Here is a 14,980-nt window from a genome sequence, read left to right as displayed (position 1 = left end):
TCCCACCCTAGTCCGAGGTTTTAGAGTTTGCTGCAATCACGTTCAAGTGGAATTAAAAGCCTACTCGAAGTTTGGTGGAGAGCAGTGAGGTCTTTTTTTTGTGTGTGGTTGCCAAATGATCCTTTATTGAAGGATTTTCCTTCGTAGTTCTCAACTAGCTGGGCATCCCACCCCTGCTGACGTCATCTATGGTGTCACGAGGCCCTCGACATGGCTGCTCCCACGGGGCAGTCTCCAGGATCTCAATGGTTCCATTGAGTTCTCTAGCTAAAGGCTGGTGCCGTATGCTGGGCACTGTTGACAAGCTCATCAAAAGTGAGTATTTTGACTATGCTTCATGTCTTCCTGGTCTCCTGGCAGTTCCTCGGGGGCTCTGATCAGGGCAGCGGCAGAAGGTATGCCCTGGATCAGGGGCCTGTCCCCAACAGTTTTACTGTCCTCCTCAGGCCCTTCCAATCACTGGCTGCCTCGGCAACGTCATCACTGTTTTTCGTGACAGTGGGGCCAACTGACAGCAGGCCGGGGTGGATGTGGTATCCCCACCAGGCACATCGGGTACAGGATTTTGATCTCACTGGGGTTGAACTTGAGGCAGCATGGCGGAAGTGGCAGGTGCGGGATGAAACCCGATCTGGAGAAAGGTGCACGGGGGCCTCCTCCGAGCAAAGAGCCAGAAGTGAGAGCGGGGGTTTTCTCAAAACGAAAACACAGAGCAGCTGACAGACTGGGTCTCCCAAGAAGGTGGTCCAAAGACTCTCATACCGGGAAACATTTTTTGCTCTTGCCCGGGAGCCGGTGTTCTCTCCATCCAGCTGGTTTCTGGCGGAGATTAGAGGGTGAAGAGCGAAACAGCACAGGAAATTACCCGAACCTCTGGAGTTGGTGCCCTTCTGGATGGGGAAGCACCCCACCCCCCAACCCTTTCAGCCGGCGTGGGGCGACAGCGCCACCTAGTGACCGAAGCACGGAGGTCACCCAGGGCAGCCCCATTACAAAGAGGCTCTGGTTCCCAGTCAACTCACACTCCCACCTCTCCCGCACTCCAGGTGGGAACCCTGCGGGACCTCGGCCTCAAAGTCATTTAGCAAAACAAAATTACGAGGACATAACAACGTATAACCACGCCCGACTGGCTTGTTTTATTGGAGAAGGGCACGTGGAGTTAACAACGTGAAGACAGTTGGGAGCTGAGGTCGGGAAGAACACCCTCCCCTCCCCATACGTGCCCACTGCCCCAAATAAAAAATAACCAACTATGGGAGAGCAGCCGAGACAGCGACTGAGGGCGGGGAAGGGGACACGGAACCCGAGGGCGGCAGAAGAGACCATGCGTGTGCTGGGAGGGCCCAGAGGCAGCGGCGGTGCGAGTAACGTGAGTACGAGTCTCTGTGTCTTCCACGTGGGTCTATATAAATATAGAGACAGAAGTCGTTCGCTTTCCCCTGCTCTCCCCTCTGCTCGGCGCGGCTGGCCGCGGTCCCGGCTCCTCTTTCCACACGAGGGCGAAGGGAAGGGGATGATGAGGAAGTCATCACCGAATTGCGATCAGACCCACATCCATCAGCTTCTGGATCTTCTGTGCTATTACAGGATTCTTTAAGTGTCTGATGGGGAAAAAAAAAACCAAGTTAGGTAAAATGAGACTTGACCTGAAAAGGGTTTCTGCTCTCGAAGCCACCCCCATGCGACCCCCCCGAAAGGCGCCAACAGGAGGCGGCTGAAGGGTCTCCGGAGAGGACCGTTTTGTGAAGGCCCGGGTCCCGCCCGGCAGGAGCCCACGGACACAGCTTTCAGCCGAGGCCGCTCTGTCTTCCCGCCAGGCGGCTCCAGCTACCGTGGCCAACGCAGCAAGGAGGCCCTTTGGGCTCCCCGCCAACGGCCCCGCCGCCTTTTCAACGGAAGAGGACACACGGCGGCCGCTCGCCCGGACCGATCACGTCCCTACCCACCTCGTGCGGCCGCACCTCTCTCCACCTCGTCCCCCGGGGCCCCCTCCGCCCCCCTCTACTTACTCGCTGAGCGCCTGGGGGTCCTTCTGCATCTGTTCCAGGATGAGCCGCATGGCCGGGTCACTCATGATCTGCTGCACCTCGGGGTCGGCCATGGCCCGTCGCTTCACATCCTCGGGGCTGTCGTGCCGGTTGTACTGGGCCATCATACAGCGCTGGTACCCGTCTGCCGCCTCCTGCATCCCAGCAAAGCCAACAGGGGAGGGCGTTAGCACTAACCGGGTCACCGTTTCAGCTCAGACAACGGAGGGAACGGAGAAGTGGGAAGTCAGAGAGAAGCGGGCAAGAGGAAAGAGTCGGCGAAGAAACACCGAGACGACCCGGAGGAGGACCGGAGGCAGGGGAGAGACTCCCCCCCCCACCCCCGGAGGCCAGAAGCAGCCTCACCTTACAGTTGGAGTCCAGATCTAAGGCCTTCTGGTAGACGTCCATGGCTTTCGTGTAGTCCTTCATCGCTTCCAGGGCAGCCGCTTTCCGCGTGTATCCCTTGACTGCGGACAGAGACGGGAGCGGTGAGCCGTTTTCCAGAACGCAGCTCCAAGGGGCACCACTCCCACCCTGTCGTGTGAACACCAACATCCTTCCCCCCCACCCCGCTGGCGCTAACTCCTGCCGCAGGCCCCTCTCTCGCTCTCTGGGCCACGTCCAGGGACGGAGAGGGAGCGGGAAAGCACTTACTGAAGGTCGGCTCTAGCTGGATGCATTCCTCACAGTCCTGGGCAGGAGAGGAAAGGAGAAAATTAGGCTCATTCCTTCAGATAAACTACTCTAAGGCAGAATGATCAACGGAACTCTTCGCCTGGCCCCACGACAGTGTTCTTTCGCATCCGGCGCTTCTGTTAACCCGGGCATCTGGGCCGTTTCACAGACGGCCCAGCCGAGGCAGCTGGGAGGGCAAGTCAAGCAGAACCACGAGGGACGGCCATTCCAGACTATGGACCGCCGACCCCACCTAAGGCGAGCGGCCTAGACTCTTCAAAAGGCGGAGGTTATGGGAAAAAATGAAAAAGTGGGCAAAGTTCTCGTTTGAGGAACTGAAAAGGACATGACAACCAGAGGAAACACACAAGCTGGACACGGGCAGCTTTCAAGGGGATTTGGGGGGAAATCTGAGTGGAGGACCGCCGCAGATGGCCCTCTGGCCTTCAGTCCACGACCAGGCGGTGCGACGGACACCGTGACTGGAAGGGAAGAATCCTTTCAGGAAAAGCACACTCAGGAGCGCAGAGTGCCAAAACCTAGCCTACTTCTTTTCGCAGATGGTTCCACAAAAACGCATCCCTACTTCTTGCCAAAAGAGGTAGAGGGCACACAGACGTTCTGGCTATTTCTGTTTGAAGTACCTACAAGGTGGAAAATCCCAGCGAAAAGAATGCAATGCGGTAGAGTTTCAACACCCCGGCCCGCTTGCAACTATTCCAGCCAAAAGCTAGATCAGAAATGGTTCCGTTCACTGTTCCCTTTTGTGTAGCTGGGGGAGGACGTGCTCTTCCTCACAGGCAACTGCCGAGGTCCTGCACTTCGCAAACCAACCTGTTTTTGACGTTGCCCTCGTACCCGTACAGGTGACCTTTCGAAGCCAGGCACAGGCCCAGAAGTTAGTGGCCTCAAAAAACAAAACCCGTGTGTGTCTCTAGATGGGTCACATTTTGTCACCTTCCCAGACGATGGTCCGGGGACGGACCACACTTTAAAAATCGTCTAGCCTCCCTCTCTCTGCCCCTCCCCCACTCACACTCATCTCTCTCAAAAATAAACACTTAAAAAAAAAAGGAGGCGGGGGGGGGGGGGCCTGGGTGGCTCCGTTGGTTGGGCCTCCTTGGTTGGCTCAGAGGTCATGATCTCGCGGTCTGTGACTTCAAGCCCCGCGTCAGGCTCCGTGCTGACAGCTCGGAGCTTGGGGCCCACTTCGGATTCTGTGTCTCTTTTCTCTCTGCCCCTCCCCTGCTCGCACGCTGTCTCTTGCAAAAATAAACATAAAAAAAATTCAAAGTCATCTAGAGAACAGTTTAGAAATCGCTAACAGAGGCACAGAGCAGGTCATGTTCAAGAGAGCAACGAAGATTTCCTTCCCAGCGTCGACATGATCACACGAGACCACACTTAATATGCCCGAGAACAGCAGAGCTGCTAAGGGAGCTAATCAAAAAAGGACCAAAGATGGCAAAGTTTCTGTGGGAAATGATGCCACGGTTCTTCAGTATAAATGCACACGTAATTACAGGCAAACAAACACTGTGCTGCCCCAGGATGCAGCACCACCGCTGGGAGAGGATGCCTAGAGGATCCGAGAGCAGGGTACCTGTGCGAGGTAACAGTGCTCAGCCTTCAGGAGGAAGGAAACACGGACACCTGCTACAGCACGATGCTCAGTGAAATGAGCCACACACGAGAGAACAAATACTGGATGGTTCTACTTACAGGAGGTCCCTAGAGGGGTCACATTCAGAGAGCCACAGAGTGGAATGGTAGCCGCCAGGGGTCGGAGGAGTGGGAGTTAGTGTTCAAAGGGTGCACTTTCAGTTTGGGAAGATGGAAAGGTTCTCGCTGAGGAAGGTGGTGATGGATGCACAACAATGGGAATGGACTTCACCCCAATGAACTGAACACGTAAAGTGTTAAAAAAAAAAAAAAAAAAGGGAGGGGGGGAGGGGAAGCGATGGGGAAAAAAAAGAGTCCATCATCGGCAAAGATGGAAACGGATCCACGTTTCTAATATTCCCAACCACGCTAACAACAGATGGGCCAGGACCGAGCTAGCATACGTCCTGCATCTTACAAACCTCACACGCACGGCACCATCCCTCTGACTCTAAGATCAAAGTAAGAACATCAAGAAGACGTTGATGACGTGAAAAGAGAAAAAAACAACGCTCCTCACGCCCAGATTCGCGGCCGTAACAGGCACCGCACACGCCCAGATGTGCCCACCTTGAGCGCCAGCTGAAACTCCAGGAGTTTGGTGTAGCAGGCGGCTCGATTGCTGTACAATTTGGCATCTTTTGGGTTCCGCTTGATGGCTTCTGTGTAATGCTTCATGGCCTGGGGATAATCCCCTGGGTAAGGAAAGAAGAAACTTTTTTAGAAAGCAAAGAGCCACCCTCCTCCCCCACCGAGGGCATTTAGCTTGCAGTCTGCCAAGGCACAGAGAACACGTCTACATCACTCATCACTCATCCAGAAGCTCTGTCACCTGAGCTGGAAAGTACCTTTAATGTTTATTTTTGCACAATGACAGAGCGCAAGTGGGAAGGGGCAGAGAGAGGGAGCGACAGGATCCGAAGAAGACTCCAGGCTCTGAGCTATCAGCACAGAGCCTGACGTGGGGCTTGAACTCATGGACCGTGAGATCATGACCTAAGCCAAAGTGGGACACTTAACCGACTGAGTCCCTCAGGCGCCCCTGTAACATACCTTTCTGAAAACATTCGTTGCCTTTGTTCTTTTCCTCCAAGGCCAGGTCGGGGTTTATATAGGCCAGCCGCTCTTGCTCCTTCAGAATTTTCTCCGCCTAAGAAAAAATAATCCTTGGAGTAATCATTTACACTGTTGTAAACCTAAACATCGGACTAAAATAAGGGTCTGATTCAGATTTTGATTTTCACAAAGTACTGTCAGCAACATTTCAGTTTTTGTTCAGAGCATGCAACTCTTCATCATCTTGGGGCTGGGAGTCCGAGCCCAGGTTAGGTAAAGAGATTACTTACTTAAAAACAAAAGAATTACACCTTCCTCATCATGAAAACACACAGTGAAACGATGAGCAGTACTGACATATGCTTGGTACAAGATTAAGCGTGAATATGAGGATGTGAATATGAGGCATGTGTTAACAGCACAATTCACTTTCTGACCCGTCTTTTTGTGAATAAAAATCGACCCCATTCCGTAATTTAGGACAACTGGCATGATAACACAACGCTTTGGTTGTGTAAAATAAAAAATAAATCTTAAATCACAATAATAACCCTAAGTGCAGTGACCTTCAGTAAAAGGTTACGATCTTGGCCGACAAAAAGGACAGCAAAAAAATCGCGGTTATTCCTTACACGTTGTCAAGTGACAAGGACGAGGTATAAAATGACCAAAGACACGACTTAAAAAAAAATCTTAGAGGCGCCTGGGTGGCGCAGTCGGTTAAGCGTCCGACTTCAGCTCAGGTCACGATCTCGCAGTCCGTGAGTTCGAGCCCCGCGTCGGGCTCTGGGCTGATGGCTCAGAGCCTGGAGCCTGTTTCCGATTCTGTGTCTCCCTCTCTCTCTGCCCCTCCCCCGTTCATGCTCTGTCTCTCTCAAATAAACGTTGAAAAAAAAAAAAATTAAAAAAAAAAAACAAAAAAAATCTTAACGGTTCGTTATTAAACGTAATGCTACGGTGGATAAGAAATACCAGGACCCGTATTCTTTCCCTACCCACCTGTTGGCATTTCTTGAGCACATCCGGGGTTCGGTGCTCTGCCAAAGACTTGTTGTAGAAATGGATGGCGTCCTTATACTTTTCCTCTTTGAAGTACGAGTTGCCAATTCGAGCATAAGCTCTAACGAAACAAGCAGAAAAGGAATGTGCTGAGAGCAAAGCAGAGACAAGGGCAGCTCCTGGAGAGACGCCCCCCACCCCCACCCCGCTTGGACACCACACCCTCCAAACACCTCTTGTCTGGACGCCTGTGGCCTCCTGTCCAGCCCACGGCTTACAGAGCAGGCTGTGTGGCCAGCAACCCTCCTCCCCACGCAGGAAAACTTAGGTCTTGGACATCGACCCCCCCCACACCACTCGAGGTACCGCCGAAGGCCGCGCGTACTTGGCAATCTGTCGATAGTCTTCTCGGTTTTCTCGCCCCACTTCGATGGCCTTCTCACAGAGCTCCCGGCATTTACTGTAGTCGCCCTTCTCGAAGTACACGGCTGCCGGGCAGGATGGTTAACGAAGAGTCAACCCGTGTCCCTCCCCGGGACCGCCCGACGACAACGCACTCACCCCTCGGCCTGGGCCTCACCTGCTTGATTGGTCATGTAAGTCATGTTGGTGGGGTCCAGGTCCTTGGCTCTGTCGTAGTGCTTCAAGGCCGTGTCAAAGTCTTTCTTCTTGTAGGCCTCGTTGCCCAACTCTTTTTCTTTCAGCGCCTAGATGAGGTGTGGAAGGAGCACTGAGCAAACCGAACGGAGGCGGCAAAGAGCTTGCGACCCGTCACGGGCCGAGCAGCGCACACGACTAGCCTTGTGTGCGGGAGCACGGTCCCCGCGCTGCGGCCACTTCTCAGCCAGCTGCAGGATTAAAGGCAGAGGGCTGTTAGAACGGGACGCTAATGGGGTGCTTGGGTGGCTCAGGTCATGATCTCGCCATTTGTGAGTTCGAGCCCCGTGTGGGGCTCTGTGCTGACAGCTCAGAGCCTGGAGCCTGCTCCGGATCCTGTCTCCCTGTCTCTCAATAATAAACATTAAAAAAAAAAAAAAGAAAAAGAATGGGATGCTAAGGTCTCACCTCTGCCCCCTCTAAAACTCCCCCTTTTCTATCTACTCTCCTGGACTTGGTCAGAAAATAAAGGGCTTTTTCAGGGGAGAGAAAGTCCCTCCGACCTGAAGCAAGTTGGGAGAGAACAGCAGTTTTCTACCCGGTTTGACCCCGGGAGGCCGTGGCAAGTCCGGTTCCCGTGAGGCGGCCACCTCGGGGGCTCTGTGGTCAGAGCGGCAGAAGGAGGGGTCGGGGATGCTGACAAGGGTCTGTCCCCAGGGCACGAGTCTCAGCACGGCGCTCCACCGCCCACACCACAGGGCCAGCTTCCAACTTTGAGACACCCCGAACAACCGACGCTTACTCATGTGAAAGCACTTAATTTGGCAACAATCTGTTGTTCCTGATAAGGAAGGAAATAAAATCCCCGAAGCACACGCCTCCCGCTCTGGAAGCCAGTGTCGCTAAGTGGACAACTTTCAACTACACGCCACATCCAACCAGAAAACAGACGCCTGAGGACGCGCGTAGACGACATCCTTCTGGGTCACAGCAAGGACACGGGTCACCCAGAACCTGACCGGCTTGCCCTGACCCACCCCCACGCTGGTGGCACGGGCGCAGCTCCGGGGACCACGGAAGGGCAGCTCGTGCAGCCACAGGTCCCACACGCGCCGTGCTTGTGAAATCGCTCAGAAAGGGAAGCGTTTCACATGCCGACCGCTCCGACGGAAAACAGTGACCCAGCGCTCAACGACGACAGCCGCCCCCGCGTCCCGGACGTCCTGCGGACAACGCTGTCCGAAACGTGCGAGAGGAAGGAGGAAAAACGAGACCTGCTTCTTATTCTCTGGAAGATCTTCTTCCATCGGCTCTGGCTTGGTGTCCTTCTTGGGAGGCGGCGGCGGAGGCGGCGCGGCCACTTCCTCGTCCTCATCCATGCTGCCCAGGTCGACCCCCAGCAGGACGCTGAGCGTCGTCATGATCCGGGGATCCTGCAGTTTCCTAGCAGTGGTTTAAAAAAAAAGAGAAAAGAAAAGAAAAGCACAATGATTTATTATTTCTCCTCACAACTGATTTTAGTATTAGGTTTTCAAATAAGAATTCAGTGGAATAACGCTCATCACTCCTTTGGAAACAGTGACTTTTTTCTTTTTAAGTTTATTCGAAAGAGAGACACAGAAGGCGCACAGGTGTGCACAGGGGAGAGACACACAAGGAGAGAAAAACCCAAGCAGGCTCCGCGCCCGTCAGCACAGAGCCCGAGGCGGGGCTCGAACGCACAACGCCGGGATCACGTACCTGAGCTGAAATCAAGTCAGACGCCTGACTGAGTCACCCAGGCAGCCCTGCCCACGACGGAGCTTAAACCCACATTTGCCGCTAAACCTCAGATTACCGTGTAAGAGAGCTGCTCACCCACAGAAAAAACTGCGAGATTCTGCACCAGCCATGAGGTACCACCGGGGAATACTCAACCCTTCAAAAATCCATTCCCGATGAGCTAACAGATGTCAAATTTACTTCTCGAAGCCAGGAGACACAAAGAGGGACGGGATCTCAGGAGTCAGAGATTCAGAGTCACAAATACCAGTATGACTAAGAGACGCATCTTCACACCTGACACTCTCTTCCACTATGACCTTCCACTGCAACATCCCAGGAGACAGCGTCAGATGTGTATGGAAAGGATAGACTTGGTGCCAGATCAGAATCATAGGAGAGCAGCAAAGAGGCACTCGAAGGTTAGGAATGAAGATTCCAAATTATTCCGACACGTGTCCCCTTTAACCCTTTCCAGAAATACAAACCAACAAATAAATACCTACCGCTCACTGGAGAAAAACAAAGGCAGAAACCCTGCTGTCTGAGGAACACCTCTACACACACACACAGGATCCCAGAAAAGAAGTACCACGTTCACACCCATTTCCAGAGACAACAGTGCTGTCGCAACTTACGTGCCCAGGTCGGACGGTTTGCTTCTCAGTTGTTCTATCAGTTCCCGGTAGGTAGGATCAGCAAGCAGTGTCCTCGTCCTGGGGTCGCTCTCCAACTTCTGGTACAGATTGGGCATGTTGAAAGGGTTCATGAACTTCCTCTCTGTTCCGAACAAAGGGAAGCACGTGATGAGAAGTCAGTTCACTTGAGTTTTATGCCCCCTAGCCCACCAGACATTTGGAGGGAGCCTCAAAGTTAATCCCATTAAAAAAATTTCAAGGTGTGTTTTGGGGCGCCTGGGTGGCTCGGTCGGTTAAGCATCCAACTTCGGCTCAGGTTGTGATCCCATGGTTCGTGGGTTTGAGCCCCACATTGGGCTCTGTGCTGACAGCTCAGAACCTGGAGCCTCCTTCGGATTCTGTGTCTCCCTCTCTCTCAAAAAGTAAACATTAAGGGGAAAAAAAAAAAGGTGTGTTTTGTTTCTGACACAGAGAGCGAGCTGGGGGAGGGGCAGGGAGGGGGGGGAGAGAGGGAGGGGGAGGGAGGGAGAGAGGGGGAGAGAGAGAGAGGGGGAGAGAGAGGGAGGGGGAGAGGGAGAGAGGGAGAGAGGGGGAGAGGGGGAGAGGGGGAGAGGGGGAGAGGGGGAGAGGGAGAGAGGGAGAGAGGGAGAGAGGGAGAGAGGGAGAGAGGGAGAGAGGGAGAGGGAGAGAGAGAGAATCCCCAGCAGGCTCCATGCTGCCCATGCAGAAACCAACACCGGGCTCAAACCTACAAACCGTGATACCACGACCTGAGCGGAGATCAAGAGTTGGACTTTTTTTAACGTTTACTTATAATTGAGAGACAGGGAAAGAGCATGAACATGGGAGAGAGAGACAGAGGAGGAGACACAGAATCCGAAGCAGGCTCCAGGCTCCGAGCTGTCAGCACAGAGCCCGACAGGGGCTTGAACCCACAAACAGTGAGATCATGACCCAAGCCGAAGTCAGACACTCAACCGAGCCACCCAGGCGCCCCTGAGAGTCGGGACGTTTAACTGGGCCGCCCAGGTGCCCCAAAGTTAGTCCCGTTAAAAAAAAGAAAGAAAGAAACCAACAGTGTCCTGGGGCCTACCTGCCAACCGGGCCTCCATATTCTGTAAGCCCTCTTTGAGCTGAGGATTATTTGCTTCATGTTTTAAACCCTCTTCATAGGTTCTCTTGGCTTCTTCAAACCGGTTTAAGAACTCCAGAGCTGCTGCTTTTCGCGAATAGCCCTTAAACCAAAAAGAAAGAACACGACAAAATAAAGAACACCTAGAAGTCCAGAAGACGAACTCCAAAGAAGCTATTTTACGCTCCCTGGGACAAAAAGGATATTCACGTGAAGGCCAAAGGAAAACAGGAGGAGAAGCACGTAACGCCAAGACTGAAAACTGTAAGGATCCAGCCACATCTCAAAGACGCTCACCCACCCCACCTCAATTCATCTTCCGACCCAGTGTCGTCCGCTCCTCTGGTGGCATCTTCTTTCTCAGTAGCGCCAAAGATCAGACCTGCCTTCACAACTGACGGCACCTCGGATGTGACAAGTGCCGCGACTCTGAGGAGCATCCTCCAACCGGGACGACAGCGGAGGGGCGATACGCTATGCAGTCTACTGGGACGGGCAGCCAGCCGGGTCGGGAGGGCCCAGTATTTGAAAACAGCACACCAAGGAGGCATTTCTGTGAAGCGTCAAGAGCCCCGGTCCACCCACGGCTTACCTTGCCCCAGTCGGGCTTCAGGTCCACGGTTTTGCAGCCATCCTCGTAAGCCTTCTGGTAGTCACCTTTCTTGGCGTAGGCCGCTGAGCGATTGCTGTAGAGCACGTGGTTCTGGGGATCCAACTTGATGGCCTCAGAGTAGCACTGTAACGCATCATCGATGTTGCCAGCACTCAGGGCCTTATTGCCCTTCTCTTTCAGCTCGTTTACCTGAGGAAAGAAGGAACCAATGTAGTTTCTTCCATAACACGCTATTTTTTTCATGTCTTTCCTAGTTCTTGAGAGAGAGAACGTGCATGCGCAAGCGGGAGAGGGGCAGAGGACCCGAAGCAGGCTCCATGCTGACAGCAGTGAGCCCGATGTGGGGCTTGAACTCACGGACTGCAAGATCATGACTTGAGCCGAAGTCGGACCCTCAACAGACTGAGACACCCAGGTGCGCCGGTCCCAATTTTTTTTTTTTTTTTTTTTTAATGTTTACTTATTTTTGAGACAGAGAGAGACAGAGCATGAACGGGGGAGGGGCAGAGAGAGAGGGAGACACAGAATCGGAAGCAGGCTCCAGGCTCTGAGCCATCAGCCCAGAGCCTGACGCGGGGCTCGAACTCACGGACCGCGAGATCGTCACCTGAGCTGAAGTCGGACGCTCAACCGACCGAGCCACCCAGGCGCCCCATCCGGTCCCAATTTTTTAAGCAACACTCATACTTCGGTTGTCAACAAAAAAGTTACTTTACACACCGAGAGAAAGAAAGCGTAAGTGAATTCATTTGCCATCTCCCACACCTTCGGGTGGGGCCAACAAGAAAAGTTAAGTAACCAGGAAAAGCAGGCTGACGCCTCGCTCTCCGCTGGCTCCAGTTCGGAGCAACGCGCATGGCAGCCACTCTTTGCTCAAAGCCTCCACCTGGGGCTGACGAAGCCACTCCAGAACACACTCATGAGCTCCTTTCGTGGAAAAAGAAATCCACTGGCCACGGGAACGCCAAGAAGCCCAAACGGTAAACCGAACACAGGCCTAGTGGCCTAGTCGGTCACTCCTCGAAGAGACCATGGCGAAGGGAGGAGCAGGAGTGTGCAGGGACACAGGCCCCCCAGCGACCTGAAGGCTTCGCGATGGCTTCTTGGGAGCCTCAAGATGCTTACCCGCAATCAGAGAAAGAATCTATTTCCATTCCCAGGTGGGGTAACCCATCACAACGTGGTAGAGCTAACTCCCCAGGTCAGTCTTTGCCGCGTTTAATTATTACTATAAAAGATACGCAAGATAATAACTACCTACTTGTGGTTTAATTCCCTACCCTCTCAAACGTTCAGAACGTGGTCCTGATTACAGGGCTTCTCCTACACCATCTCTCTCCAGATCTATCATCCAAGAAAGAAGTGTTAAGGGAAACACTTCTGGAGCCTCGGGGCAAACCAATTGGGAACTTCCCTCCATCAACCAGAGATGTGGGAGAGACAGCCTTGAGAAAGAAAAAGTCCGGCAAACAGGGCCAAACCTAGCAAGGGATAAAAATCTTCGAACCCGGGAAGGAGACCAGAAAGCAAAAACTGAAAAAACTAGTATCAAGCGGCAGCTGAGAACGGCGCCATGGAGTTCTTGTCTCTCCCACAAAACACCCGTTTCCACACGGAGCACTGACCAGCAATAGGTCAGGAAATCAAGCCTGCAGGTGGTGACCAGCACTTTAAAAGATCAGGTAGGATAGAAAATACCAGCACATCAGGCACATGATGGCAAATGCCATTATGCTAAATAAACGCGCTACACGGTCGCAGGTCCAAGCTGGGTCTCGGGTAAAAGGTGTATTACCCTGGGATTTATCTGAAAAGCGCGAAGTTTAAAACATCAAAACATGAAAAGCTGGACACTCAAATCCCTCCACCTTGGATTATTTCCTAAAACTGAAATCCAGATCTCCAAGCTGAAGATGAAAACCAAAGGCAGAGGCGTCGCATGTCCAACCGGCCCAGGAGAGCAGGTCCTGACACACACAGGTAAACCGCCAGGCTGCCTGCACTACAATCACAAAGTTGCCGTCCTGACTTCACTCGTTCATTCACTGTCTGCCCCTACTATGTGTTTTAGCTCTTATCTACTCTACCTACAACGGGTGGTGCGATTTTAAAGTTTTTTTTTTTTCCTTCTATTTTGATAACTGAGGGACAAACCCCTTCAACTGAACAGTGATGTGTTTCTCATTCCAGAACTCATTTTCTTGTCCATACCTCAGTCTGTTAAATCCCAGATGCAACTTTACTATCCCAAGTGAGCAAAAACTTTTTAACCCCTCCATTTCCACTCTTTCTTAATTTACCAAAGAGGCTCCAGATCTGGTTAATCGTTACGCTTCCACTGACAGTTTCCGACTGAATAAAATCTCTCCAGGCTTTTCACAACCTGCGGGCTGCGGAGGATACAATTAAGCCACCAAAAAGCAACCAGCCGCGGTTACAAACTCGGTCCCCTAAAAATGAGCCGAGGCAAATAACTTACTTCTTGCTGCTTATCTACATAGCCTACTACACGAGATTTTCTACAGCGACCAATTATTCCTTGGGTAACCAGAAACCAACTTTCCAGAAATATCAGCCTTCAGCTACTCTCGAATCACACACACACCCCAAAACAGAAAAAAGAACGGGAGGAGCCACACATCTCTCTGCAAGACGCTGCTAGACCTGGACTGGTTCTAAGGACTTTCGCCGCACCGTCCCTTTCCTGCACCAGGCAGATAAATCGGCCCGCTACTCTTCAAACCTTCCATCAACGCTCTTCCATCCCGGCCTTTCCAGATGCAGGAAAGCAGGATGTGCTACCTGGCTACTTCCAGTGTATTTCCGTCCCCGCTCCCTGCATCCCTCCAAGTTAACTGTGACCAAGTCCGGGTGGCTTCTCCGTCGGCAATCCCCGCTCTCCCGGGTGGCGCATTCCCTGGTGTGGACCCGGTCCCTCCCGCCGTTTCCGAAGCCCCCCGCCCACCTCCATCTCTCCCAGCGCCGCCCTACCCACCCCCACCCCCCCGCCGGCTCAGTCCAGGGCCACCTCCCGGGAGGCCTCCGGGGCCCAGCCACGGCCTCTCTTCCCGCCGCGGGCCCGACTTAGAGCCGGACTGTCGCCGTCCCCCGGTCCTCCTCGCCGAGCCGGCAGGCGACGGGCGCTGAGTGGACCCCGCGCCTCCCGCGGCCCGGGCCTGGCTACACTGCTCACCTCCCGCCCGGTGGGCCGCGGCCCTCACGCCCTCGCCTCCCCAGCTGCTCGCCCGGCCCCAGGCCGCCGCCCCGACCGCCTCGATTAGCGCCCGCCCCGCCGCCGCTCCTCCACTCGCGGCCCGGCCTCGGCCTGTCCCCGAGTGGCCCCAGGGCCTCGGCCCGCCCCTCCCCCTTCACCTGCTCCATAGCCCGGCCCGGAACCCCGTTGAATCGACTCCGTCCGCTCCGCGTTCCCAACCGCACGCGCCGCCTTCTGGAACCTACTAGAAGCTGCCGGGACCCCCGGATCCCGCCCCTTCCTCGCCTGCTCACTGGTCGCGCTCCCCGAGGGGGCTTTCTATCCTTCCCTACTATTGGCTTGAAGTCTGGCCCATCATCTTTGCTTCTCTATCATTGGACATCTGAGAGTAAGCCCTCAGCCCTGCCTCCTCCGCGCCTCCGGATTGGACTCTTCCCGACAAGCCCCGCCCACCCCAGACTCCACGATTGGAGGGAGGGGCGCCCCTCTGCAACGAGGATTGGTCGCTTGACCCGCCAATCGTGGCCGCGCTGGCCGCGCCCATTGGTCCTGTTCTTTCTGGAAATTTCCACCTCTCCCATTGGGCTGACGGACTCCGTG

At 54.0% G+C, this 14,980-nt stretch overlaps 1 protein-coding gene across 1 annotated transcript; it reads right to left on the bottom strand.

Annotated features, from left to right (window-relative positions):
* Positions 1-1,114: 1,114 nt before the first annotated feature.
* STIP1 (stress induced phosphoprotein 1) lies at positions 1,115-14,736 on the bottom strand. Its single transcript, XM_045485703.1, has 14 exons — positions 14,539-14,736; positions 11,146-11,355; positions 10,515-10,656; positions 9,422-9,563; positions 8,297-8,465; positions 7,006-7,132; positions 6,811-6,913; positions 6,426-6,546; positions 5,424-5,520; positions 4,941-5,065; positions 2,688-2,724; positions 2,397-2,500; positions 2,013-2,185; positions 1,115-1,604 (listed from the first exon to the last, which is right to left on the bottom strand). The coding sequence occupies exons 1-14, from the start codon at positions 14,545-14,547 to the stop codon at positions 1,532-1,534; spliced, it is 1,632 nt and encodes a 543-aa protein (XP_045341659.1). The 5' UTR covers positions 14,548-14,736; the 3' UTR covers positions 1,115-1,531.
* Between the last annotated feature and the right edge of the window lie 244 nt (positions 14,737-14,980).

Source organism: Leopardus geoffroyi, chromosome D1 (genome assembly GCF_018350155.1).
Source record: "Leopardus geoffroyi isolate Oge1 chromosome D1, O.geoffroyi_Oge1_pat1.0, whole genome shotgun sequence".
In the NCBI taxonomy this organism is placed as follows: Eukaryota; Metazoa; Chordata; class Mammalia; order Carnivora; family Felidae; genus Leopardus; species Leopardus geoffroyi.
Note: the sequence above shows the minus strand (reverse complement) of the source record. Positions and strands in the feature narration are given on the sequence as shown.

Bases quoted from the DNA above. Each gene is read 5' to 3' on its own strand.
- STIP1 (XM_045485703.1), bottom strand. The intron at 6,547-6,810 runs GTACGCGCGGCC...TTGTTTCGTTAG, and splicing joins GACTATCGACAGATTGCCAA to AGCTTATGCTCGAATTGGCA. The intron at 2,725-4,940 runs GTGGGCACATCT...TCTCCTGCCCAG, and splicing joins AGTTTCAGCTGGCGCTCAAG to GACTGTGAGGAATGCATCCA.